We start from the raw sequence: 26,515 nt of genomic DNA, 5'->3' as shown, positions 1-26,515 counted from the left end.
ACTGTTAACAGAGAACATGAGCAGTCATTTATTGGCCTTAAACGTGTTAAATGGTCATTTCTATAGATCTTGAACAGTGCCTCAACTTCTTTATGCGGTACTATCTTTGAAAGACAGGGAGCGCTTTTGATCCATGTCATACAAATGCATGCAGTGCTGCTGCTGATTAATAGGCGGCGCTTTTGATCCATGTAGAAACGTTTACACCAAGGAGGTTAGCAAGGATAGCCTCCTTGCACCGAGGAAACTTTTCAACTTCTTACCAAGGACATTATAGATAATAACCTTGTTCTTACTAAGCTTTAAATGGCTGTGTTGTTTCGTTATTCCTACACTTGTTACAGCAAAATTACTGATGATGATGGAGAAGAAATTGGTAGATAGTAAATGAAGTTTTATTTCATTGACACACAGTTGTTTGTTTATCTAAAGAAAGGCAATGCTATAATGATTTTAATCTTTACACACTAGCTAACATACACAAACCACAGTACCAAAACACATTAGGGAGGAAATAAAACAGTGATACAGTGTACAGGTAAAAACTCAAATAAATTTTTGAAGTTCTGTGATTTCCTCAGCACTACAGATTGAGATAGATACAATATTTCAAAATTCCACTTTTGAACAGGTGTTTATTTATCTTTTGGGTACAAATTTGTAAGTAATTATTTTAGAAATTTCTTATCATCTATAGAAAAAAACCTTTGTTTGCTCTGGGTTCCCCATATACAATATCAGTAGGAGTACAAATTATAGTGCTAAAGGTTAAATGTTTTAAGGCACATGACAAGACACCATTATTTTTCTATTCCCCTGAACTAGCTTCTCAATTTATAAATAGTCCAATACATTTTATACAACACATTGCTAATTGCACTTGGACATTTGAACACACCACTGTACTAAAATAAGACACTTATTCCCCAACTTGTACATCACAACCTGTATTTATGTTTGTACATTTACTTCAGGTAGTCTTGTAACACTTTCAGCACATCTTTGGAGTCAAGACTGGCAAGACCAGGATCATTCAAGACCGCTGGCGATTCTAACAAGTTGTGTCCGCAGTTCTGGGTAAAGACAAGGCAACGGTAGAGTGCGTAGTGGTCCGTCTCTGCCTGAAGAATCAGGCGCTTGAATGCGTTCATGTCCTGAATCACCTGCAGTTTGAAGTTGTCCAACATCTGTCTGACCTGGAATGCGCTCACACTGCCGGCACTCAGAACCTTCTCTCCCCAGTTCTTACAAAACTTGCTGACAGTCTCACAACTAAACTTGTATTCCTCTCCTTCTAAAGACAACACAACAGCATTTTGCTCCTGGCTACTGGAATGGACAACGCTGTTGTCAACCTCAATCAGGGGTTGGTCGCTAGGTTTGTTGTCGGGCGTGGTGCTAAGGAGACTTTTAAGACTGCATGCAGTGATGAACTTCTCAGTGTCTTCTTTCAGCTGGTCATCTTGATTTGGTCCTTGGTAGGTAAGCTGGCAGCCTGGAAGATAGAATAAGTAAGTAAGAGAGTGAAGCTGAAAGAAACAGAAAAGTAGATACACGAAATGGAAATTTATCCAACAAGCCTTGCATAGAATTGCCCCTTTATATGTATCAATGAAATACACCTACGTACATACAAATACACACATCATAGCAATATTTTTCCAAAATAATGACAAGTCACTCTCCGATCTGTGTCTTGAATACGCTTTTTCATCCCATCCCCTTGCTCATATACATTGATGCAACCACTAGTGAAGACCTTCATCGTGGGTACACCACAACAGTTATACATTTAGCCTGGTAGAGGCCTTGAAAGATTATGAAACAAGTTAATCCTCCCCACACCCACCTGTCAGCCCGACATGCAGCAGGATGGACACGTCCAGCTGGAACCTAACGGGGCACCTGGTGGTGTAGCCGGTCACAACGTCAAACCACCTGGCAAGCTGCACGCGCAGCTCCTCCAGCTGCGACATCCAGGCATCCAGCAGGCTCAGGAGACTGCAGCAAAGTAAGACAAACCATGAACAACTTCTGTCATGAAGGGGACATTTTTTGACAGAGAAGGTGGACCAATGAAGCCACCTACTGTACTGATAGAAATCTACTTTCCATGGTTATGCAAAGTAGATAACCTTCTGGACCCCAAAAGCTGGACAACTTCTTTCCAGATGTGAGAAGATGTGAGGCAAAATTATTTTTCATTTCAGAAATTAATATACCGTATTAAAGAATCGTAGCACCTGAAGCTGAACGTGTCCAGTTCCGATCTGAAGAGGTCGAGTGGTGATGAGACAGGGTCCACCAGACACACGATGTACCGGTCCATGCACACACTGGCCAGGGTGGGGGAGGTACTCAGCTCTGGTATCTCCTGCAGCATAATGTTAATAACACAATGCACATGATAAACGAGTGCATAAACAATCAAGAAATACAGCAAGGCGAAGAGATGTTATACATCATATGCTAGTAGGCTCTTTACATGCATCACTAACATCAAACTGGCCTCTACCTCTTACCCAATGAAATTGGCTTCTTTAGGAGACAATGGCAACACATAACTGACCCCTGATTATAACCTCTGACCCTTCACTAACCCCTACTCATACACAAGTGACCTCTGCCCCTGATCTTTGACCAAATGAACTCTAGTCTATACAAAATTTTCCCGTCTTCCCTGGCTGTTGCAGGGGGACAATGACAATGCATTACTGCCCCCTGCCTCTTACCCATCAATAACGTTACCCCTGTTTTTAACCTTTAAACTCTGATCTCTGAGATACTCTCTCACCTGTACCTCCTCCCCTGGCTGCTGTAGAAGTCTGTAGTAACAGGCTGACCCATTTTCCCCCAGCCCGATGTCCAGGTTAGTGACACTCCCGCTGTTGGCGTGCAGCTGACCCCGGCTGAGTCGCTTCACCATGCTGGCCCTCAGCTCCACCTCGTTCTCTGCCTTCATGTTTGTGGCCACCACGGACAGACTGAAGTTGTCCCCGTCAGGGTCGGGCTCCGGCGGGTCAGCAGGGTCGGGGTCGGAGGATGCCTCATTAGAGGACTGTTCCTGGGAATGTCTTCTGGAAATAAGTTTTTTGAAAAAAGAAGCAAATATTATCAAATAAACTTAAGTATGCCAAATGACAGTAAGTGAGTTATCTCAAGCAACTGGATAAAATTTTGAAACAGTCAGCTGTCTTTCGTCAGTGACGGATGCTGTCTGAAACGTCTGACTGTTACAAAATTTTATCCAGTTGCTTGAGTAACTATCATTTGGTATCTCTTATTAAATGGATGTCTAACCTTCAGCAAAGTTTAAGTACATTGTACGTAACCAAGGACATATTATGTCCTGACTCCTTGACATAGCAAACTTTACAAATTAACATATCGTCATATGTTACGATTCTTGTCAATCTATAACATTACTTTTTTCTAGGTACAAGTAATACATTATAATTGAATGCCAAGTATAAATTATTCATCATATGACCTCTTCTTCTTCTTCTTGGTTATGATATAACAAATTCTATCACAAGCATTTCTGCGGTGCGTGACATGAAAAGTGGCCCAGCCCACTTTTTATTGATCTCATTTCAATGTTGATCTTATAAAATATTAACTGTTTCATTTTCTGCGGAAAGAATGGGCTGCATCTTCTTCTTCATGCATGACGCTTCATTCTTATCTACAAATTACATTTTCTTCTATACATAATCCCACACTTCAAAGAGTAGATGGCGTTCGCTAATACTTGCTAGTAATACACAGTATTATTAATTTGAAGGCCCCAACAGCAAAGTCCCCTGCCACCTGTATCTGTGATATTAGTTACCTGTTGACGTGGCAGGTGTATAAGGCGTACAGGTGATCGTTTTCTACATCTTCACTCATCTTGAAGTTTCCCCTCTTCTGTAGCCTCCTATTTCCGCTCCAATTCCTTCAAATCCAGCCGTAACTTAAGCTCAAATTGTCGGTAAATTTCTGTGAAACTTGACCAGTAAGTTCCGGGCTGAACTTTCACCTCTGACCTACAGGTCGAACTCTTCCTACGCATGCGCCGTTACGTGTGATCATAATATCGAGCTGAAATTTTCCCCAGGCTTTGTTTAGGCCCGATTTTCTCGATTTATGCAGGAAAAATATCAGATTGTGCGACTGTAGGCCTCCGGTTCCGTTTGACGAACAGTTGTGCCCGAGAGTGATCCCCAGCGGGAGCCGGAGTCGTGACAGGACGTGCGTGGACCAGGCGTGGGCGAGCGAGTATAATTTCTGCCGGTGGAGGTTTGCAGTGTTGATGGCCGAGACGACGGGCTGTGGGATCCCCGTGCTGTCGGGCTGAACACCGCCGTCCTGCAGACATGCACGCCCGGCTGGAGCACGCCCCGGTGGCCCGCAGCGACTCCACCATCCACACGCTGTCCTGGAACGGCATCATCCCGGCCAGTGAGCGGGAGAAGTCGGTAGCGCGGCGGAGGTGAGTGCGCTGCTCTATCCGGTCTGTAGTCCCAGCTGGCCCGTCATTGCCTACCATCTTCTGCCGTCTTGCGACAAGCTGGCCTAGAAATTTTATTAATTCCATATCTAGATCGTAACTACTCAGTCTTAGTGATTCAATCCCGTCCTAAAACCTCCCGGATGAAATAGAACAAGACGTAACCGTATTTGGCACTCTTGAACGCCGAAGGATGTTGTTGTTTTTATTGACGTCGTCTGCAGTACAAATAACAATGGCCGACCTTGTAGATTATTTCCGTACAAGATCAGGACGACATTAGCACACAGAGTGGGTGTGCTTCCTTGTCCGACATGCCTGACTGTAACACGTAGGGAGGTGATCACATCAGTATCGATCTAAACCGTCCGGGGACGGAGAAATGGGGGGAAATTGCTCTTGACCCTGGATTAGCACTGGCTGTGAATTTTAAGTGCTGCACTATAGTATATGCTGATTTATTACATTTTGTTGCTTCTGTTCTAGAACACCACTGTGTAACAAACCTCAACGTATTAATCCATTGTGGCTTACGACTTCTGCCTCCATGATGTAACAAACTGATACTGAGTGACAGGAAAGAACTTTATTTTAAAAATGAAAAAGGAGAATACAAAATCCCCCCTCAGCTTCAGCAAGACATGCCCTCTGCAGGCCACTATAGATTTATTATTAAAGACCGCTAGGAGTCATCTTCTAAAGATGGCTTTAATGTCCAACCTGATAGATGCGGACAAAATCACAGGGTTATTGTGTGACATGTAAGGTGATCTGTACTCCTGGGAATATGTCGTGTTCCCTTAGGGGGAATGTTTGGCTGTCTGGGCTGGACATGCAACAATGGATGTAGGAGGAACTTAGCGGTGACAAAAGAAGGTGCATTTACTATTTTGGAAACTTGTTATATAGACAGTTTCGAAAATAGTAAATGCAACTTAGTTCGTCGCCACGGCCGTCGCTGACAGTGTTCCCCTAAAACATGGACTTCTTGTTCAAAATGTCTTGCAATCCCATGTCAATGACCCGAGACAGGAATGTATCAGCTATGCACTGTTAGTAAAAAATATATAGTACCGTTAACTTTTTCTAAGAAAGAAATGTATCACGTATCAGTAATGGTCGCATGGAATCACAAATTATGGCCTTATACAAACAATACAAATGACTGTTATGTTAATACCATTCTTTTCTTCATTCTTTCTTTGACTTCCAACCATGCAGGTAACTACTGTACTTGTCCGGGGGGATTCAAAGTAATTTTAGCCTAAATCCTTTCTCTAAACCCCAAACACCTGAACACTTTGTTTCAGGTCCTCCTTTGTTTTGACTGAAATTTGTCAAGCACCATTATGACCATAGCTTTGTTCAGGTGCAGGCAAAATGTTTTCATCCCCCTAAAACGGTTATGTAGGAGCTTCGTGTAAACGTCACGTTTCATCAATGTTATGTCAACACTGGAATCATGATGTGAAGCGGAAGTTTCCCCTCCATGTTTTGAAAACGGTGTTGACACAACTGAGATGATTGATAACCCAGTGTCTTTCATCCTTATTACAGGGGTCAAATTGCTCATGATATTTTGAGCAACAATACCCTACCTGACACAATTTGACAGTTGATATCTCACATGCATATCACTGTGTTTTTATGACAAATCTAGTACTAATGTTTTATGATCCATGTGATCTGGAGCTGTGACTATTCTCTCTATGTTTAGGATACATGCAGACAATATCAACCCAGACATACTTAGACTGAAAAATGTTGACATTTCTTTTCCTTACAAAGAGGTCCTTCTGTCAACAAGACAAGAAAGCTGACATTTCAGAAGACGTCATGTTTGAGTGACTTGAGTGATATGGAGTGGAATCCTGACCTATAAGCCGCTGTAGAAGCCATGCTTTCAGAGTATGACGCATGGCTACTGACGTCAGCTGTGAGAAGTTTATCTTAGCTGTAGCACATTTGAACATGAAAAGGCTCGGAGCTCAAGGGAGCAATCTTAAGGCACCCTAATAGCTACATAGACGTATACATGACGTTGAACATTTAACTACCACACAGCCTGTGGCAAGACAAAATTGATGTAAATGGATGTACCTTTTAGAATACCTGTATTTAAAGTGTTCTCGACTGACGTCTGCTGTTTCTAAGATGACCTTGGGTACTCAGTTGTAGGGCAGGAGAATGTTAAGTGTGTACCCACTACCCAGTCTGATTGGTGTTATTGTTCTCCATGATTCTATCATATTCCTGGTTTAATCTGGGAAGTGATGTGCAGGGACTTATGTATGGTAATATTTGAATTTTTTTGATGACTACATAGTTGAAAAAAAACAGCCAGACAGCTTAAACTGCAGTGAAAAAATAAGATATCTAACCTTTACCCACTGCCTAACCCTACATTGTATATGTTGAACTATTACCAATTACAAATTTTGCGCCACATGCCGTGGATGGCTATCACACATGCTTTGTATTAACCAGCAGGTGTTAATAGACGAATTCATGCTCCATAGTGATAATCTGTAGAAAGAAGCTGGGCACTGACGCAAGCTCCATATCTTGATGGTTGCCATAGCAACTGCATCCATGTCCATCACAGAGAGAAGGTCAGATAATGAGATGATTTTCCACTCTAATTAGTCGCCAGTGGCTCTATTGATGTCAGAGCTGATGCAGATTACCTGTGGTGAGAAATCATTAGCAGTCACTGATAAACTGATCTGCCAGTTATTTTGCCCGCAGCAGACTATGAATTAGTATAAAGAACCATACTGCTTTTTTAGAAAATCATGCAGTAAATGATCTATGATAAGGATCTCTTTTTGAAAAAAATGTTTCTTCAAATCTGAAAATGAATTTGTTGGTGGGAATTATTTTACCTGTAAGTAGTGTAACTCAGTAACTATGCAGATATTTTCTTGAGTGCAAGAATGTCTTCTAGGCTGTCATCACCTTTCTTAAGGGAGTATATCTCATGATCCTTCCTTTGCCTTTTCTCCTCATTTTCCCACAACCCTGTCCTGTGTGGTTTGTCCCTCACCGAGGCAGAAAGATTGTTACCATTCGGACAAGGAGCATGGCTTACCATGGGGGGTTATTCCAGGTCAAAGGAGGTTAAAGACCTCCATTGTTAACCAATTGTCCCTTATCAGATGTGAATCCCATAAATCTGCTAGCATACACCTATTCAGATTCCTGTATAGACCATAATCAGTTTTAAAGGGTTTTGTTATTTTTGTGTGGCACCACAATACATTTTTACACTAAAACCGCAAACAATATTTTGTTTATTGTTTCTAGACTGTATTTATGTATTCAGTCATCTCAGAACAATTAGGGCTTCAACTGAAGAGAAGACAGCAGAGAAGAAGAAGCCCTCCCACCTAGATACCTCTGTTGTTCAGAATTTCAGACTCCCATAGACTATAACAGGCCTTTATAATATACAACCAGAAAATTTCTTTAAATTGCGATATTGCCATCCCAATATTGACAGTCCTGATATCATAACATTCGATGTGTAAAAAAATAAAGTGGGCTCTCCCACTGCAGGTCGGAGTAATTTATGTACACAGCTTGCGCTGGGGATGGTCCAGGGGTTGTGAATAGGGAGCCCACTGGCCCGTGTCTGGGTCTATATGCCTGTCTGGTGCTGACTGTTGGTATGGAAACCATGTAAATACATGTTACACACAGTTAGGTCAGAATCTGTAGTCCACAGGTGGCGAGAAGTGTGAAAATTTGTTCGTCTCCTCTCCAGTTTTCAGATCTTAACTTCTCAAATTCTAAAACCCCAGACTACTTTCATCAATTCTCCTTCCTGTCATCTTTTAAAGAAGTCTTGGGTTTTAGAATTTAGTCTTTACCTTATTAAAGATTTATGTGCTCTGGTAGAAAAAGGGGCTACTAAATATAGCTCAGTATTGTGACAGCCAATTGGAGTAACTTCCAATTTGCATCCCTTATATACATTATGATATAATATGATAGCTTGAATACTTGTATGTAAAAGCAAGTCTCGGGTACGAAGAAAATGACTGTCCTATTCCTGACTTACACATTGCTGACCTTTATTACTTTATCTCAGTATCTAAGGGGGAAAAGTCATCCTTAGTCATCATATATTGATCCCATTCATCATAGAATGCAATACAGGTGCTATGAAAATAATAAAGCGAATACCAGAAGTAGTAGGAATCTGTCCCAAAGGGCTGATTTAGAACAGGATTGATTCAATCATAAGCTGTAATGTGAGGTTTCCAGGACCAGGGGTGATACCCTGGTGTGTGATTAAAACACTCCGAGGAACATTACCAGGGAAAGTGGGTCACACATGTCCAGGGGTCACCTGCCGTCCTTGGTGTTCTACTTCTCCAGTAGCCTCGTCACCAGTCTCTACAGGTCGACTTAGGGGTGTTTTTACCAGGCCCAGTCTGCTGATATTGACTCGTTTCTGTCAGCCTGTCCTCTTAGCTGGCATAGAGAGTTATCGGGAGTGAAATAATTAAGCCAAACCCGTAAACCCACCCCCAAGCAGGCTAATCGGTCTGGGCAGGCAGGCACCACTCCCAGTGCCATAGAGATACCGGGGAGCTCCCGATGGTATGGTTACCAGGCTACTTCTTAGGTGTGTGTGTTAGTTATGAGTTATGAAGGATTCACACATTTCAGTGATTTTTCCCTTGTGGGTAGGGTTGAGTGAGGTAGGTAGGATGAGTGAGTGAGTGAGTGGGTAGGGTTGAAATGATCACATTTTTGTGCAACCACCTACAAACTGCACATTACAAGCATATCACTCATGTCAGGAAACTACGTTGCCTTCATAAAGATTTGTGCTCTACACTCACAGCTACTTTTGTGTGAAACAGTCCTATTACTGAGATAAATGTTTGCCTACAAGTTGTGGGCCATTATACGTGAGATTGACCAAGTGTGCCATTAGGATGAGTAACAATGTGATTTTCACTAACATGTAACGCACTATTACTCATCATTTAGCGTAAAGACATTCAAATGGGCCATGCACTAAAGGGAAAATGAATTTAGAATGAAGTATTTCCACATCTTACTCGCTGATTTCTAATGGCTGAAAATGAGGTCATTTAGATGACATCAAAAGTTCTGCACTGCTACTCGTATATATCTAATACATGTACTGTACTTATGTGTTATGGCATGCAATATTTATTTTACATGGTATGCTAAACTTATTGGAAAAAATGACATTCAAACATCCCAAAACTTAAAGATATATCCTCTTAAGTCTTGCGCAAAAGCAGCCGACCAATGATGATGATGATGATGATGATGATGATGATGATGATGATGATGATGAGTCTTAGCAGAAGCACTCAGAGACTACAAATCTATGAGTATGACTAAATAAAATGTACATAAAACAACTTAGCAACCAACTATTTAACATCTTGGATTGTAGATTTGTATTTCATTTGACTGGCCTGCTGGCAGCTGATGTACTCTTTAGCACTAGTTGTAAACTTCCATCTACATCATAGTTCATGTATATCACAGTATATGGGAAGTATTAGATAACCTCTGCAAGAGGCTCCCGACCTGACGTTGGTTTTGAAAAATCATCAAAAAGAATCTGTGTCCAAAATGAAATTCTGATTCCCAAATTTTTATCACTTCATCTGTATGCCTACCCAAAGATTTACTAGTATATATCAAATTATTCCATTCCCTTTTACCTACATTATACAGTAGTCTTTTAATTCTGGTAAAGATGTGAAGTCTTCTGCTAAATCAAACAGCACCTAAACTCCATTAAAAGTGAACTAGTCCAGTCCATAATGCCATAAAACCAAATTAGACTCTTCCTCTCTAGTTATGTAGGAGGTTTATGGTCTTGCCCCTCCAGCATGCATACAGATATTCCTGAAAGCCTTTGCATAAACCTCTTGCTTATGATATCTATAATGTTTTATGGACAAAGATTGTGTTACAAATATAAATCTCCCCGGTGGTTATGGCGTCTTCAGGCTTCAATTTCTGACAGCAAGATTCCATAGCTCTGATGGCATGATTAAGGGGACCATTTTATCATTTCCAAGTCCACAAGTGCCCACAGGGATGGCTATCTGCAAGTACCACTAGTACTCTGCTTTGTGTATGCTGCTTATTCATGTACATGTCTGAGTGCTTATAAATTCCTTGTGATGTATATGATGGTAGACTTTTATTAAGTCTGAACGTCCAGCCAGATATAATCTGGTACGGTTTTTCATCAGTTTCTTCCATCTTGCGAGGGTAAGACGTCGTACATGCAAGACTTATTGTCCTTGAAAGCTACCGCACTCACAAAATTTGTGCAATTTTTGCAGCAGCATATATACTAGAAGACCAATTATATTCCAGCACCTACTAATGTTGTGTGTGTAATAACAGTCCAGGTGTGAAATATCCAAGCCCCGAGGATGACAAATTATTACATCTATTATTCATTGTCTGAGGCATCAGATACACAGAATATCGAATTTCATCTACTGAAAAGCCAGGATAAATGGATTAGGCAAGTCTATAGCAACTGTGTGAATGTAGTGCTTCCCTGTATGTGCAGTATAAGCGCAGGTGGTTAGTAAACCAGTACATTATGATATTGATTCGGTATTACTAGGGGATTGAGGCCCAGTGTGTAGAACGGGTAAACAGTATGACTTGTGTAGAAATTTTAACAAATATTCACTCCTCATACTACACCAGTAGGTGACCATATCTTCTAGAAATTCTAATCACAACCTAACCCCCATCAATAAAGAGACTATTTGGAAGGATTATTTATTACTGGTGATAATGTGGCATGCATCTGTCAAAGATGGACAATTTCAGGTCAAAGAAAAACGATGAACCAAAGATGGCAGAATAACATACAGCTGGCACAGAGAGACTTAGTTATAGCTAGTTCTTAATGATATGTATTTATCACTGTTAAATTCTTAAGCAAACTGTTTTTGTCAACTTTGTGGTGCAGATGTTTTTCATGTTCATACAGCCCTGCCCCAGTTACATTTACTGTACCTTCGCCAAGAAGGTTATATTTTCGGGTTCATGTGTATGTGTGTTTCTGAACGGCATAACTTGAGGAGTTGTGAATGGATCTCTATGATATTTGGTATATTGATAGGGGTTGGCAAAAGGAAGAAATTACCTTTTGGGCTCCCCAGTGGCTTTCTACAATACTACAGTGGAATTTTCAGTTTTGATATTCTATTTTCGTTTCTTTGCTCTGATATTAGTGAAACTAAAACACCAGCTGCCTAAGGTTTATGGTTGGATTTCGAGCACAATCTACATGTATGCAAGTCTCTGAGACTGACATCTTTTGAACTGTTCTCAAATTGCACTGCAATTGCATATCTTTTCTTGCTCATAGATCACAGGCAAATCTTTTGCAGTTCGAGACATTGGATATGACTTAAAAGCCTTTTGGCAAATTTTTTCATTTTTCAATAAGCACATCAATGTTTTAGTTTAAAGAGACATATACATGAAGTGAAACTTGAACTGTGAATCTTTGCATTGTAGTATATGGAAGTACATGTAACGTTACATAATACTGCCAGACTCTGCTTTGGTGCATTCAAGGCATGTGTCATTTTATGACACACGTTTTTTTATGTTTTCAGAAAAAGATGGCCTCTAGTATGAGATGATCGTTATAACTGGTAGTGCATGCAGATTCTGAAAGGCCTTCTCTTAAATCTGCACATTTCATAACAAGATCTCATATGAGAAACTCCACTGTGAGATCAATAATGCCTTTGTGTCAAAAGGTCTCAGATTCATAAAGCATCCTGGTGAAAGCTCCTTGGCTTTTATGAAAGTTTTATATATGCCCTATGGATGAAAGAGTTAACACCCTCTAAGGTCCACTCTGAGGAAGGAAGACTGATGTATTTTTTAGCCAACTTTGGCTGAAGGCTGTCATGATAAATTGTTATGGATTTTGCCAGACTAATACTTGAGCTCAATTCCAGCATCCATTACTTGATGATGTCTAGTTCCATTGCGTTCTTTATCCATCAATTATCGAGTTTGTTTAAGCCTGTCTTTATATTGAGACCAGTCTGACCACCAATGTGCAATGTGTCATTCTTTTCTGTGACCTTCATATAATGATATAGCTTGGAGACTTGTAGGTCTCACATTTAACATCACTCATGCATACATGTACATGTAATACCTTGATGTCAAACTCACAGAAAATTCTGTGCCCCTGCCAAAACTTAGTACAGTGCTCCCACCGAGGCTGAGCATCTAATAACTTAAAGTCCAATCTTACTGCTGCTGGTATTTAGGTTTAATTGTGTTTCTTAACTGGTTGCCATGACAAAGTTGCAATCCTGCATTATATAGATTGAGATAGGACATGCTGATCTTTAAAACATTCTGATAGGCCTTGTGTATATCACATAAAAATGCACTCAGACTGAACAAACTCTGGCAACAACCGAGGGAAGATGGACATCCTAGCTCCTACTAGTAGAAGTCCGATCTTTATTTTACCCCCTACAATTTATGGGTGGCCAATTTGATGACGGACTCAATATCCAGCATAGTTAATCAGGTTAGGTATCCTTCAATGAAGATACATGTAGATGATATTGGCTTGAACATCTATAGCGGTTGCACGTAAGACCAATTGAGAAATGATTGGGCATAGATAATTATGCTGATTTGTGCTAATAAGCACAGCGTGAAATCTGCTTCTTATCTAGGAATGAAGCAGTGATGCAGCAGTAGATACTTATCTTTAAGGAATTCTAATATATTAAAAAGCATCATTAGTATGTAGAGTGCATGTACATTGTTGTTGCCATTTGCTGATTTGCATCTTTGAGGATTGGCACCACGATATATAAGTTCTACTTCTTGATAACTGTAGTCCTATTAGGCAAAATTGTGAAGCAAAAACAGCTAATGTAAATGTGGCCCATTGTGAGGTACTCATCAGTCCAATATCAATACATGACACTAGATATAGGATTGGACTTTCTGATTTAGTCTATAATTTGTTACTAGTATTGGCTTCTGTCAGCTTCTTTAGATATTGACATGTTATATTTATAGATGAATCTGCAATGAACACTGTACATATAACTGACTGTGATTGTTATTTGCGTTTAGGTTTTCCAATGATATCCCGCACCACGTACTGAATGTATTTTGTTGTATTTTTGCCTCCTTTGTTAGATACTGCCATGAGGGCTGGCTGGCCACAGGGAATGCCAAGGGTGTTGTCGGGGCGACCTTCACGACATCACACTGCAGGAAGGAGTATAAGGCCCCGCCCCGCAGTAACTTCAACCTCCGCGGACACAACAGTGAGGTGAGGAAGCCTGACTTTTGGATTCCCAATCTGTTCCAAGAACTGAAAAACATGTTTGAAATTCACACCCATTATTCTGCAAATGTATACACACACACACACACACACACACACACACACACACGCACATACACACACGCACATAAACACAGCACATACACGCACCCACATACACACACACACACATGCACATACACACACACACACACACACACACACACACACACACACATGCCATTATGCTCATTTCATTTCTATTCATATTCCAGCAGTGTGCCAAGCTTTCACAGAATGTTGCCTAAAAGCAGTTTAAACTGACTGAATTGGGCTTGAAGCCAGTCTGATTACTAGTGCACTGAAGCAGTTCTTTAAGTGAATAATTCAAAACTCAAAATGAGGTTCAGTACGTGCAACACAACACAGAAGCACTGCACACCCATGTAATATCTCTCCTCAGGGCAAAATAGCCTAAATGTGGTTGGTTACACACCCAGAAAGCGTTTTCAAAGCATCAATGGCATTTGTAGAAGGCATCAAAAAGCCCATTTGAAAAAAGAAAATGGTCAGTGTTTTCTTTATCTGAAAGATTATGGTCAAAAAATATCACTTACCACCACAAAGATGACAGGCCTGGCCCCATTTTAAGTTTTGAGTTAAATTAAGTTAAGAGTCCATGAAGTTTCTTCCCCTACTTAAGTAGCTCATGTGACCATTAAAACTGACAAGACAGCAGGCCAGATTCATGACCCTTTATTCTAATGCTTCTAGCCAGCAGGTAAGAACTAGGGTCGAAAGGTGAAGGGATGCACTGCATTGATGAACAGTTTGGGCGGTTGCCAAGCATGGGTCGGACAGAGCTAGGTCCAGTGGAAAAATCACAGAATGTGACGGAGAGTGTTTGAAAGATCCTGAGGAACAAACGTCTGAGTGTTGGGGGAAGGTGGCAGCTACTGAGATTGTATCTTTCACGTTTTGCTATTGCATACATACATCAAAGGGAACAAACTTACTGTATAAGTCAGCAGGTTTAGTATTAAAGTGAGAAGGACTGAAGATGATGTAGTATCCTACATGTGGTTCATTTTTCTTGGTCGAAGGTAAGTTATATAACTGAACTGTACTATGCCTAAGTTCACATGTTGTCAATTTTTTTCCAGGCCTAAAGTAATGCAGTGACAATGAAATTGTAAGCCTGAACTGTACTTTGAACAGTTTTTTGACAGGACAGGCAAAGTTTGTAAAAGCCAGATTTTGTATTCTGGACACATCACACCAGGCATACATGTAGATTATACAGGGGTCATCAATGCTGAGCCGCTCCCATTTATTATAGAGTGGACTGACCTACTTTATGGCGATCATTTAAATAGAAACTCACACCTAGCAGTATTTCTCTCAATATTGGAACTTTAATACCAGATGGGCTACCAGTAGTTATTCAGGGCCTTTCAGGCACTGAGGCACTAATCACACGTACTTGTTGCTCAATGAATGCAAAAGTCCATGTGGAATTGACAGGGTTCTGAAAATATTCTACCCATCAATTTTAATGGAAGACGCTCTCCACATAGACAATTTGGAGACTATGAGGTATGTGCACCCACCCAAATGTTTGACTATCTTTAAGGTTTTTATTTAAATGAATATAGATTCTTCATTGAATTTTAGGGAAGCTAAGGAATCTATTACTTTATAATGATCTTCAACTTGCAAAAGACAATTGTACATCAGAGGTCAGGTGAGCAGCGCATTTCATCACAATTATGTAAGCTGCCGTGAACTCCACCCATCATCAATATTTCACATGGAAGAATAAGCCGAGAAGTGAACTGGAATATTATCAAAAAGTCTGTATTGGACAAAAGCTGGATCAACATGTAGTTTGCAAACACACATCTCCACTTTTTCTCCAAGACATTAACAGTGAACATTCTTGATACGTCGTCGATGAAGGTCAAACACCCAGGTAATAAAATACGCAATCTAACAGTTACTCAAGCCACTGGATAAATTTTGGAAACGGTCAGACATTTCAGACAGCATCTGCTATCTTTCGTCAGTGACTGGATGAGGAACTGAGTTACGAGGTTTTAAACCATAACTTTGAAGTGAAGACAATTAGTTTGAAACCTGTTAACTCCAGTTTCTTGTTTAGTCCCTGACGAAAAACAGAGGACGCTGTCTGAAACATCTGACCATTTCCAAAATGCATCCAGTTACTTGAGTAACTGTTAGCTTGTGTATCTTATTACCTTCATGGACACATCAAGAATCTTCACTGTTAGCTTGAGGGAACATTCTTCTTCACGGAAAGTCAGGTCAACGCTGCTCCCCTAAAGTCATGGGTCGTCCTGCAGCACTGACCTCTGGCAGGGCCCAGTCGGTGTGTAATCCTGATGAGCACCACTCATGTCTGTACCGCCTGTGTGCTCACCATGTGGGAGGCACTGATAGAGACTTGGCAACCCCCAGCATTAGAGTAGCATCAAGCTGGGACTGAAGCTGTCAGTTTAATGTGCATGATTCATCATGCAGGGACAATCCTCAACAATTATGAAAATGGGAGATTTGATGAAATAGTACTTTTTTACTACATGTATCATCCTGTTTTAACAAGCATTTGACTTAGAATGTAAAGCCACATTGATGCTGTATAAATGTTGGCAAGAATTCAGTTCTAGAGATATATTCACACAGAATAGATGAAAACCTTGCCTATTCCTTTAGTAAGCTTCCTCTGGAAGACAGCTGTAGAAAACTACCCCAATGAAGTGTAAAAGATAAGAATGTTGATGGAAAGTCAAGTAAGAAATTAAGCTTGATAGCCTTCATTTTTTGTTTTCATTCAGTGGCTTCAAGCCATCATTTATTGTTGTATGAATTCTGGTCAGAGAGAGAGAAACAAATTTTAAGGATGCAAATTTCTTGAACAGGTATTTGAGGATTCCAGCTACATGTAAATATGTATAGCACCTCTCCACCGTGCCTCTAGGTTTGCATTAAATCATGAGGGCTTACTTAGAAACATAGCCGCGTCTGGTGCCTCAGATGTCTACGGCACATCCTACTCCCTCTCAATCCCAGCCAGGCTTTCTAGAGCTAATGGCAGAAGGACTCGACTTAAAAGCCTCACATTTAAAGTGGTTGATTTAAGACTAGCTGCATGGTAGATAGGAGATTACAACATTCAAAAGGCTTGCTTTAGTGCAGGAACTTTGATCATCACTACAAACAGAAATCCTAATCTGCAGCGGTCTACATGAAACAACTGGGGCCCAGACATCTGTCTTTATTATAGATGGATGGTTTTACCCAACACGACCAGACGTTGCTATTTATCTTGTGTTGTGAACAAGATTGGATGTAATGAATATCCTCAAGATTGAAGTGGAGTGATGGACTAGAGTAGCAGTTTTTCTTGCCAAAATATGCAGACTTTACCCTGTAATTATTGCATTTCAAATAACAGGACTGGTGAAAATACTAGTAGCACAGTGAACTCAAGGAATGTAAGAACATCAAGAGAAATCCTAAACATCTTATTTAATTCAGAGATACGTAATACTATACAATCTGTTAATTGGATCTCGAATGCCCTTTACGAAAGATCTGTGCCCTCCCTATTCCTTTATGGGATGTTGTATAAAAGATGAAAAGCATGTTCATTTCCATAGAGCTCTGAAGATGAGATTTCATTGATTGTCTGCAAAATACCGACAAAGACTGGCACCTTCAGTTAGTAATTGTATCAATTTTACCAGGCCTTTTCATACATGTAATTTGATACTGTAAAGCAAGGCACTTCTGAAACACGGAAGGCCGGAAGAAGCAGAAAAGGTCTGTAAGAGGTTTTGCAAGAGGGCTTTGATATTGGGTTACAATCAAGGATGTGAAAGACTAGCCGCTTCTGCCTTTTAAATGTAAAAAAACTAGATAGCATTGCTGATTACACTTGAGTTTTGCCATTTTGTACTGAATAGGCCTTCCATCACGTTGTAAGGATGCTGTGGCCACGTGGCATGTTATAATGATGATCACATATCTTAAAAATACCTAGATTGCTGCACTATGACATAAAACAGTGAGGGTATCTGAGATATAGGATAATCCCAACCTGATATGTGATAGCTAGTGGTGCGTACCTAAACCCAACTCGAGTCCACAGGTTTAGGTTCAGGTTCGGACTTGAAAGTCCGGACTTGAACCAATGGAATATGTGTGCTACGAATATTTTTTTCCTGTTTCATGTCAAATTGCATATTGGCATATATTTTACATGCAATTTGAAAACTATGATATGCGGAATTATATACAGTCAGTAATTAATGCAGAAGTTCAGTTATAAACAAAAAACAGCAATGTTTTCATATTTTTCCAGTGCAAATTTCATGATCTAAGAAAGCTTTAAGATGGTTTAAATCAAAAAGGAGTGTAAAAGTGAAAGATTTTTTTTCAAGTCCGGACATGTTTCCAGATGTTTAGGTTTTTTTTTACTTGAACCTAAAGGTTAGGAACAGGTCCGGAGTTTAGGTACGCACCACTAGTGATAGCACTGCAAGTAAGAATCCTTAATATCAGTTCAGAAGTCTATTCATTCAACTTTGTTGGCTTAAAGGCATGGTAAGGTCTATTATTTTGACATATTGCTTTTCATTTTGAATTTTGGTGCTTCGCTTTGTCATAACGTGATATGAGAGGATTAAAGGCTTTGTAGAGCTACTGTGAATTCAGCACCAAGGACAGGCTACTGCGATGATTGACCATTTGTATGACCATGGGAACATAATGAGACAATCTTTCAAGGCTGCCAATGTTCGTTTTCTTCCTTACTCTTACTGTCTGTTGAAATAGTTGGGAGGGGCAGCTAGGAACGTAATTTGAAGGAAGGCAGTAGGTGTATAAGTTCCTCATTGGGTAATATGTGGAGGATCAGAATGAGACTTTTGAGAGATGAGCTCTTATTCTTAATGACCTCAGTGTTGTTGGGGGTATCATGTGGAATGTGCTCTAAGGCCCTGAAAGGGAGAAAATTTTAATTCTATAGCATTCGAGAAACTGATATCAATAAAAAGGAATATAGGGTAGCAGAAACATTTTCTCTATATAACTTAGCTACACCCTACCACTCTGATAACTGTTTTCATACTCAAAATGCAGCTACTGTTGAGGTTACTTCCTTGTTTTCCCTGTGTAGATATCTATAAAAGCAGAAATATAGAAACCAATGATACAAGTACACCATGGGGAATGCTTAATTTGCAAGGAGAGCAATTTTTACTGGCAAGACAGTTGCATGTAAATGCAAAGATAATGAGAAAAATTATCCCATTAACTGGTTTATCACCACTGTGGGAAAACAGGAGATCTTCTGTATGCTGCCAGTGTTGCGTGCAGGGCCCCTTGGCTTCCATCAATCTCCTAGTTGAAGAAGAAATTTCCCAGTTGTCGTTTCCAGTATCAGTGCAGGTAGCAGGCTTGTCCTCAAGCACCAGAAAATACCGTAGATGGAATGTTTAATACTGTAGATGCATTTATGTTCGCGTGGTTTTTATCTTGCGCTAAGTGTTCACGGTAGTTTTAACTTTGCGACAGCAAAATAGTCACATACTGCTACAGACAAAAATGTTCCCGGTGGTTTTATGTTCACTGTGAAACGCTCGCCGCGAAAACCGCGAACAGAAAACCACCGCGAACATTTCTGCATTTACAGTATGTGGATTACACATAGGAATTTGTGGACTTTGTTATCTTAAACTGTAGGCAAGAAATGTAGCATTTCCACAACATCACCATCATCCTTCAGAAGTTGCTTGGGAACAGTTCTTGTGCAATTCCACTACACTCCACATGCAATGGCCCCATATACAAATGTAGCTCTGTCCACATCCTCAAATATAATACAACACTAGTTTCTGACATATGATTAAGTGTGAGTAAAAGTTTCAACCTATATCACCAGAATAAACACTATGGTACAGTTATGTCATTTGTGTCTGTCACTATCCCCCTCAGTCTGTCTTCTGTTATATAAGAGAATCATAAGTTATACTTAATTGTAGCCTGGATGTTTATAGCCCCCTCCGTTGGAACATTCATCGGCAGTATATGGCACTGGGACCCCTAAGTTGTGCAACAAGACTAATGGCAACAATAAGGAACTCTTTATTGATAGCAAGGACACTTAGCAGAGTTCAGAAGGTTGTAATATACATGACTTTGTCTACATGAACATCAAGGTAGTATTGAAATGAAAAGGTGGAGCTTTTTTGCACATTTTTTGGCAAGAAAAGTAGCATGGCATTCATAACAAAATCCATTTTGCCTTTTTTTTCCAGCATCAGTGTACATGATGGGACTTGTTTCCAAGTTGTTTTATTCCGCCTCAAAATGTATTCTTTTTGAAGATGATAAATACATGTTGAGAAACACATAGCACATAGAATGGGAGTGTGCGTTTTAACTTGATGCTCGAGCCCGAGAAAGTGTTCCGTGAAACTACTAGCACGTACCTGAAAGGGACGTTGAAATGGTGGTTATCAATCTTTTTCAGTGGGCTCCTGAGGATGAAAGGCTGTTAAAAGTTCAGATCAGACAGAGATAGAGTGAATAGCAAAATGTGGTCAGCCCACAAACGTACGCAAATAGCTACGAGCGACATGCAGACGACCTGTGGTATTTGAACAAGTGTCTGCAACCAACTAGGTGTGAAGATAGGGATCAATACCTGGGCTTAAGTGTGAGAATTGCAAAGACAGCTGTAGGCAATGGGATTAAGGAAGGGAAGGTTGAGTTCAAAGGCACAGAAAGCTTGATGCAGTTTCCCGTACTTTGACGTAGTTGTAGTTACTAAAGTTCAAAGATGAAAGTTTGAAGTATAATTTGCCTTTGACATTAATTATAGCGATTTCAATAGTATATTTGCAGTTTGAATGTGACATTGCTGACTCAAGTGCACTCATACATGTACAAACCATTCAATATGAAGAACGATCTGGAATGGAAGATTTGATATTTCCCTCTAGTGTTTGAAGGCAAAATCTCTGGCTTTCTATAATAAACGATGCAAGCAGTCAATGGGAAAATTCTATATTGAAGTCAAAGCTATACCATTGTGTTAGTATGCTTTTTTGTAGTTTGTGATTCAATGTGAAACGTGGGTAGAATACTCTGACATTGACTTTGGAACCTCCCAGAGCCTGACATTAAATCAATGCAGGGTTAAGAGGATACCACGACAGACTGTCAATTGTGTAGTGTCTACTCTAACAATTGATGGGGAGGTGGAGGTCTGGGATGTGCTGTCTTTTGATGTGACAAATATTTCTGACAAATCATGAACTAAAACTAAAAAGATAGATTATCTTTACTGTCTACCTGCAGCATTTCATGTGACATGTATGTTTGTTGAGCTCCAGCTCAAGCAGAATAAGCATGTTTATTATAGAACAATCATGTTGTTATTGGACTTGGAGTTCATCTGTTGGATCAGTACCTTTTGTGAAAAATTAAAACAGTTACGGTGAAAGATTTTCAATAAAATCAATCATTTTGTCACAAGGCAACAGAAGGCATCCATGTCCTAGAAGTACGTACCGACAATCTCTTTATAGAATATTAGCTCAATATGTCTGATTCAAGCTTCATTGCTGGCTTGGATTTTTATTTTATTTCAGCCGTGTTATTTTACAATCCAACACTTTGCTAAGTTTGTATTATCATATTGATTGCTTTCTATTTTTTCCAAACATGTTTGACATCTAGATTGCATGTCAATGACTTACTTATGTAAAGGATAATGTTAAAAAACAACTTACATAAGTTGTCATACCCGTATTGGAAGCCTTGAGGTGATTATTTGAAGATTATAAGCAGATTCCACTGGCGGCACATGTCATTGGAAAGGAGGCTTATCTGAATCCCTGGACAGTCAGTGTGCTCGTTAGGTTGGTCCTTGTATCATCAGCAAAGATAAAAGTGTCCATTTGTGGCGGGTAACGACCTGTAATAGTGTTGTATAAGCTACAGCAGATGCCCTGCCATGACTCACTTTTCTTTAGATGATGCATAACTTGTACGTAGATCTGCATTTAATAGGTTTTGCATGCAATATTAACACAGTCTATATATGAACATTAACCATCTTTATGTTTCTATCCGTTCAAGTTTCCTTGAAAATGAAAAAGTTTAAAATCAGCAGGGAGGAAAAGGGTAAAAAATATAGATACATTAATTTAGTACACACATTTCACAGCAACAAGAACAGCTCCTTTTCCATGCAGAACATCTGTTCAGCTAATTATAATAAGGAAAGGGCTGGATAAAACCTTTAGAACAGCAACAACAACAAAGTTATCTTAGAGAGAACAACATGTTTTTTAGTGTTTTTATGCACAATATATACATTACAGACTTCGAGAGGCCATAGATTATCCTTTAGCTTCATGATCATGGAGGTTGAAAATGTCTCATCAGAGGTGTTTCCAATTCAGCACTGAACACAGGAGACACAAGGTTCTGTATGTCCCACAGGGTACTGGTAATGGTGCTGTTATTCTCAGCAAAGCCTGTGGGTGAACAAGATTTAAAATTTGGATGACGGTGGGAAATGGTCGGCTTAAAAATGTACCAGGATTTGGAGAGGATTAGGATTGAATACAAATCACCACAGCGACTGTAAAGTCATATGCCAAGTATTCTATTTTCTATCAGATTACCCGATGATTGTTTTTTAAAGATATGCACCGGAATAAGAAAAGAATGAGCTTGTCAAATATACATCTAATGAAATTGAAGTATGAAGCCAGAGAACAGGCATTTTTGTTTTTGTTAAAAAATTCATAGCAACATAATTCAGGCACACTTAAGTTCATGCTGACTGGATCCAGGAAAGAATTCATTTTCAATGGAAGATTTTGCTCAACACTAAGAAGCTATCATTCAGTGCAAGTCTTGCGTTTCTTAAGACAGCAGCTGGTTACTAATACCCATGCGGTTTCATGGGCAATATAGCTGTTTGCCCAAGGAGGTTTGAATCAACCAACATTAGAGTTATATTATATAAAGCTATGAGGTACAGCCTCGGGCAATTATTAAAAAACTCAAAGCGTGTAATAACTACAAAAGAAAAACAGAAGGTCATGTGATTGCTTAGATCTCCTATCTCTTTTGTTTGTCAGCAGAGCATGGCAGCTGTACTATGATTTATGTAAACTTAATAGTTGGGATTAGAGGAAAATGTGCACTGTATAAACGGAAACGTCAAAACCAGCTGTCAAGTGGAAAGACTAAATATATAGGAAAAAAGAAATGAGGAGGTTGATCATGATAATATATGAAATATTGTTCATATAATGTTGACTGCACCTTCTGTTGGAGCTGTTTTTATATCATACTACAAATTCTGTAAATCAAGCATTCATATTTCTTTATTGTGAGAATCCATAGTCATTAGATTGATGATTTATTCCGGGGAAAAGGATAGATGAACTATAAAGTATGGATAGTACATGTATTTTTATTACAGTACAGTACTAGTACTAGTCCTTGAGGGCATTCCTAGACCTCAGTTGAAATCTAATCTGTTTATGCTACCCTGTATATTGTTACAGGTTTGAAGATTCATTGATTAAAACCTGGTACCCTTGTTAGAAGTTGAAAATGAGAATGATTCATTGGCCGGGTAAGTATAAAAACATTATGCCCAACAGTGACATATTACTATAGGCAATACAGCTGTAGTTAGGAGACGAATTACTTATGTGCACCGAATAGCTCCAGAAGAGCTGGCAGTCATTTGTATCATTCCCAAGTTAGAATTCTGCACGGTGTAACAACAATTACATGTACAAAGCAGCAGCTCCATCAAGCTAATTACAGCGGGCCTTGGTTCTAATCAGACCCCAAACCATGTTTCTCAGGTAGAATGACGAATTTAGAAGATGCCCCAGTCACACAGCTTGTGTCAGTTGTATATGAGTTAAGAGGTATTTCGTTTCATGGCTATTCGGCTATGAAATGATTTGACACAGAACATGAACTGGATGCATTATATGATCTAATGTTAATGTGACACTTACAAAAACCACAGAAGGATGCAGATATCATGTAACTTGTATAATAATTATAAGGAATAGCTCTGGAAATAATTTGTTTAATATTATTTGAAGAAAACCAAAAATCTGGAACTGAAGGAATTGGGAACCAGGCAAGGTATAAACAGAAGACATAAATCCCAACAAGACTATGAAAAATCTTAGCATACAGCTTACATATCTATACGCAGACCACAGCAGCCATAAACTAATATTATGTGTGTAAATATAATCTGTGTGGTGGGATATTAGTCCATATCTCCCCCTGCAGAACACGCCTGGAACCATCCATTATGCCTGCCGGTCCTCTGGGTAAGGGAGATAGGGCAGGTTTACAGCCTCTACGTGAGCCATTAACAATGAAATTTTACGACACCAGCATTTTAAGTAGACATAAATTCTGCAAAATGATGCTTCACGCATTCCTATACATGCTGATGATATATTTTGTATTACAAATGGTATGATTATGTAGCTGTTTAAATGGTTTTGTAGCTGCTATGAAATTTATGGCTTTAGAATCTTATAATGTTGTGTTTTTGTAGTACTGTATACGTAGAATTCTATAAGGAGAAAGGTTAATGTCTAAACTCAGAGGCTGCAGAATGAATTTACATATTAAATCTGTGTTTTTTTTAACTCTGTCTCTTATGATTTTATAGCACAAGCACAAATGGGCTTTTTTGGGCTTGGAAAGGTGATAAAATTTAAAGCTTGTGCCCTATATATTGTTCCAGAATGAAATGCATAATACTGTTAGTATAAAGATGTTGGGAATTCTTAGGAAGTAACATCAGTACATTTTGTATCAATCTGGTTACAATTTGTTTAAACTTTGATTTGAATAGCTCATTTTAGATTAGAGCTGATGACCAATCTGTCACCTTTAGAAGTAAGTAGGGGTCTATTTTTAGTAACCTTTCTGTCCCAAAGAGTAGTGAGTGCTTAATATGCAGATTCCAAATCCCAGCAGAGATGTACTTGCTCCCCTGTGTGTGGAGGTTTGCATCTTTCTGTGTCCTCGCCTCTACCCACCTGATCATGAAAGTGTCAATCAAGACTATCACCATGGAGATGGTTTCCAACATGTGCTGTGATTGGTTGTCAGGGAGACTAATATAATATTGTTAAAAAGAACCTTTCTAAGTAATCTTCTAGTGCAAATAGATTTAATCTTTTTCCCCGTGCTGATGCCAATATTAGCGCACCACCCTATAAAGTAGCTCTGTACAGATGTAACCTTTGAAGCACTGACCTTCCTCCAAGCCTTTGATTTATTGATTCAGTTGTCATGGTGATTGATGAGATCAAGCAATTTGTATCTAAGGGTCTTTCATTGAAAAGGTAATCTCTTCGCTTCATTGGTCAGAACAGCTAAGTCCCCTGTGCCTCGCACGCTGGTTAATTGATAGTGACTTGCTGAGGGCCAATAGGATTAAGGTAATTGGTGTTTGACGTCAGTAACATTCGTTTTCGTCTCTGAGCCGTTAAACACGCTGATTCTAGTGTTAAGTCTGCGTACATGTTTTTATCGTAACTTCTCCCGCTGCGGGACGAACTTCACACGCTAAATCTGTGCTGGTAACAGCATACAATGTACAGTCAAACCTGTATTAGCGGTCACCTTTGCATAGCGGCCACCTGCCCATAGTGGTCACTTTTTGTCGGTCCCTTGGATTTTTCCCATTGACATAAGCATTAAGAATTAGGCTATAGCGGCCACCTGTCCAACGCGGTCGCGGCCAGACGATTTTCGGCCCCGCGACTACAGTAACACTGCCGATAACGGTCACGGCGCGCCGGTAGAAGCCGCATCGCCACCGCACGCCGGGTTCAAAATCTTCATTTTTTTTAATGCAGTTATCGAGTTTATGTGAACTCAACTTTACAGGATAATAATAAAGAAAACAAGAATGTTTCAATGTCGGGCCAATATTTCCCTTTTCCCCGGGAATTCATCCGAAATGTGCCCAAACACGATTTTCAAAATGGCGGAGCAGCATAAAGGTCATCGGAAGACACCACTGTTGCGGAGGTATAGTCTTCTAAATTTATTTTGCTGTAAACTATCACTGAGGATAATTACTTAACCAAAAGCTTCAAACTAAATATGGATAATATTATTATGATGTAAAATTTGGACTGTTGCAATTTTCAGAAAAGAAAAAAGCCCTCAAAAGAGCGACCTTCCTCTCGTTACCCTATTAGCATAATGGTAGAAGCCGATCATGACAAGCAAACAACAACAGACTAAGGAAAATGGTCGCCACGATTTTATGTTTGAAAACGGTCGAAAACGAACAGTAAGTGGCAACTGAGCAACAATTTTGTTCTTAACTAACTAGGTGGCATTTTGCTGCGAAGGACTTTGTTTCATATGATTAAAACTCGTTGGTGACGCGTGTGCCGGCAGCGTCAGTCGCGAAGGATCAAGAGTAGAGTATGGCGATGCTGGTCTGTTCAGACATGAAGCTCGAGCAAGCCATGGATTTTGGAGTTGGCAGATACAATAATTCTTTTTTCAAGCCCATAATAGAAGTAAAAGAACAACAATCGAATTTCTAAAATGTACCTTAC

General features: G+C 39.7%; 2 protein-coding genes across 3 annotated transcripts in view; one reads left to right on the top strand and one right to left on the bottom strand.

The window, feature by feature from the left end:
• Window positions 1–373: 373 nt before the first annotated feature.
• On the bottom strand, window positions 374–4,002 carry LOC136442016 (protein Njmu-R1-like). Of its 2 annotated transcripts, none has more exons than XM_066438720.1 (5): window positions 3,833–4,002; window positions 2,795–3,074; window positions 2,244–2,374; window positions 1,850–2,001; window positions 374–1,495 (listed from the first exon to the last, which is right to left on the bottom strand). In XM_066438720.1, the coding sequence occupies exons 1-5, from the start codon at window positions 3,889–3,891 to the stop codon at window positions 966–968; spliced, it is 1,152 nt and encodes a 383-aa protein (XP_066294817.1). In that variant the 5' UTR covers window positions 3,892–4,002; the 3' UTR covers window positions 374–965. The 2 variants fall into 2 exon arrangements, with proteins under 2 accessions (XP_066294817.1, XP_066294739.1); XM_066438642.1 differs by having other exon boundaries at window positions 2,795–3,077; window positions 3,833–3,957.
• A 356-nt stretch (window positions 4,003–4,358) lies between these two features.
• Window positions 4,359–26,515, top strand: part of LOC136437332 (tubby-related protein 4-like) — a 33,784-nt gene continuing 11,627 nt past the window's right edge. Inside the window, exons 1-2 of the mRNA XM_066431924.1 lie at window positions 4,359–4,474; window positions 13,712–13,847. Coding sequence (XP_066288021.1) covers window positions 4,359–4,474; window positions 13,712–13,847 — 252 coding nt within the window. The remainder of the gene's footprint in view (window positions 4,475–13,711; window positions 13,848–26,515) is intronic.

Source organism: Branchiostoma lanceolatum, chromosome 1 (genome assembly GCF_035083965.1).
Source record: "Branchiostoma lanceolatum isolate klBraLanc5 chromosome 1, klBraLanc5.hap2, whole genome shotgun sequence".
Classification (NCBI taxonomy): Eukaryota; Metazoa; Chordata; class Leptocardii; order Amphioxiformes; family Branchiostomatidae; genus Branchiostoma; species Branchiostoma lanceolatum.
This window is presented reverse-complemented; position numbering and strand designations above follow the sequence as displayed.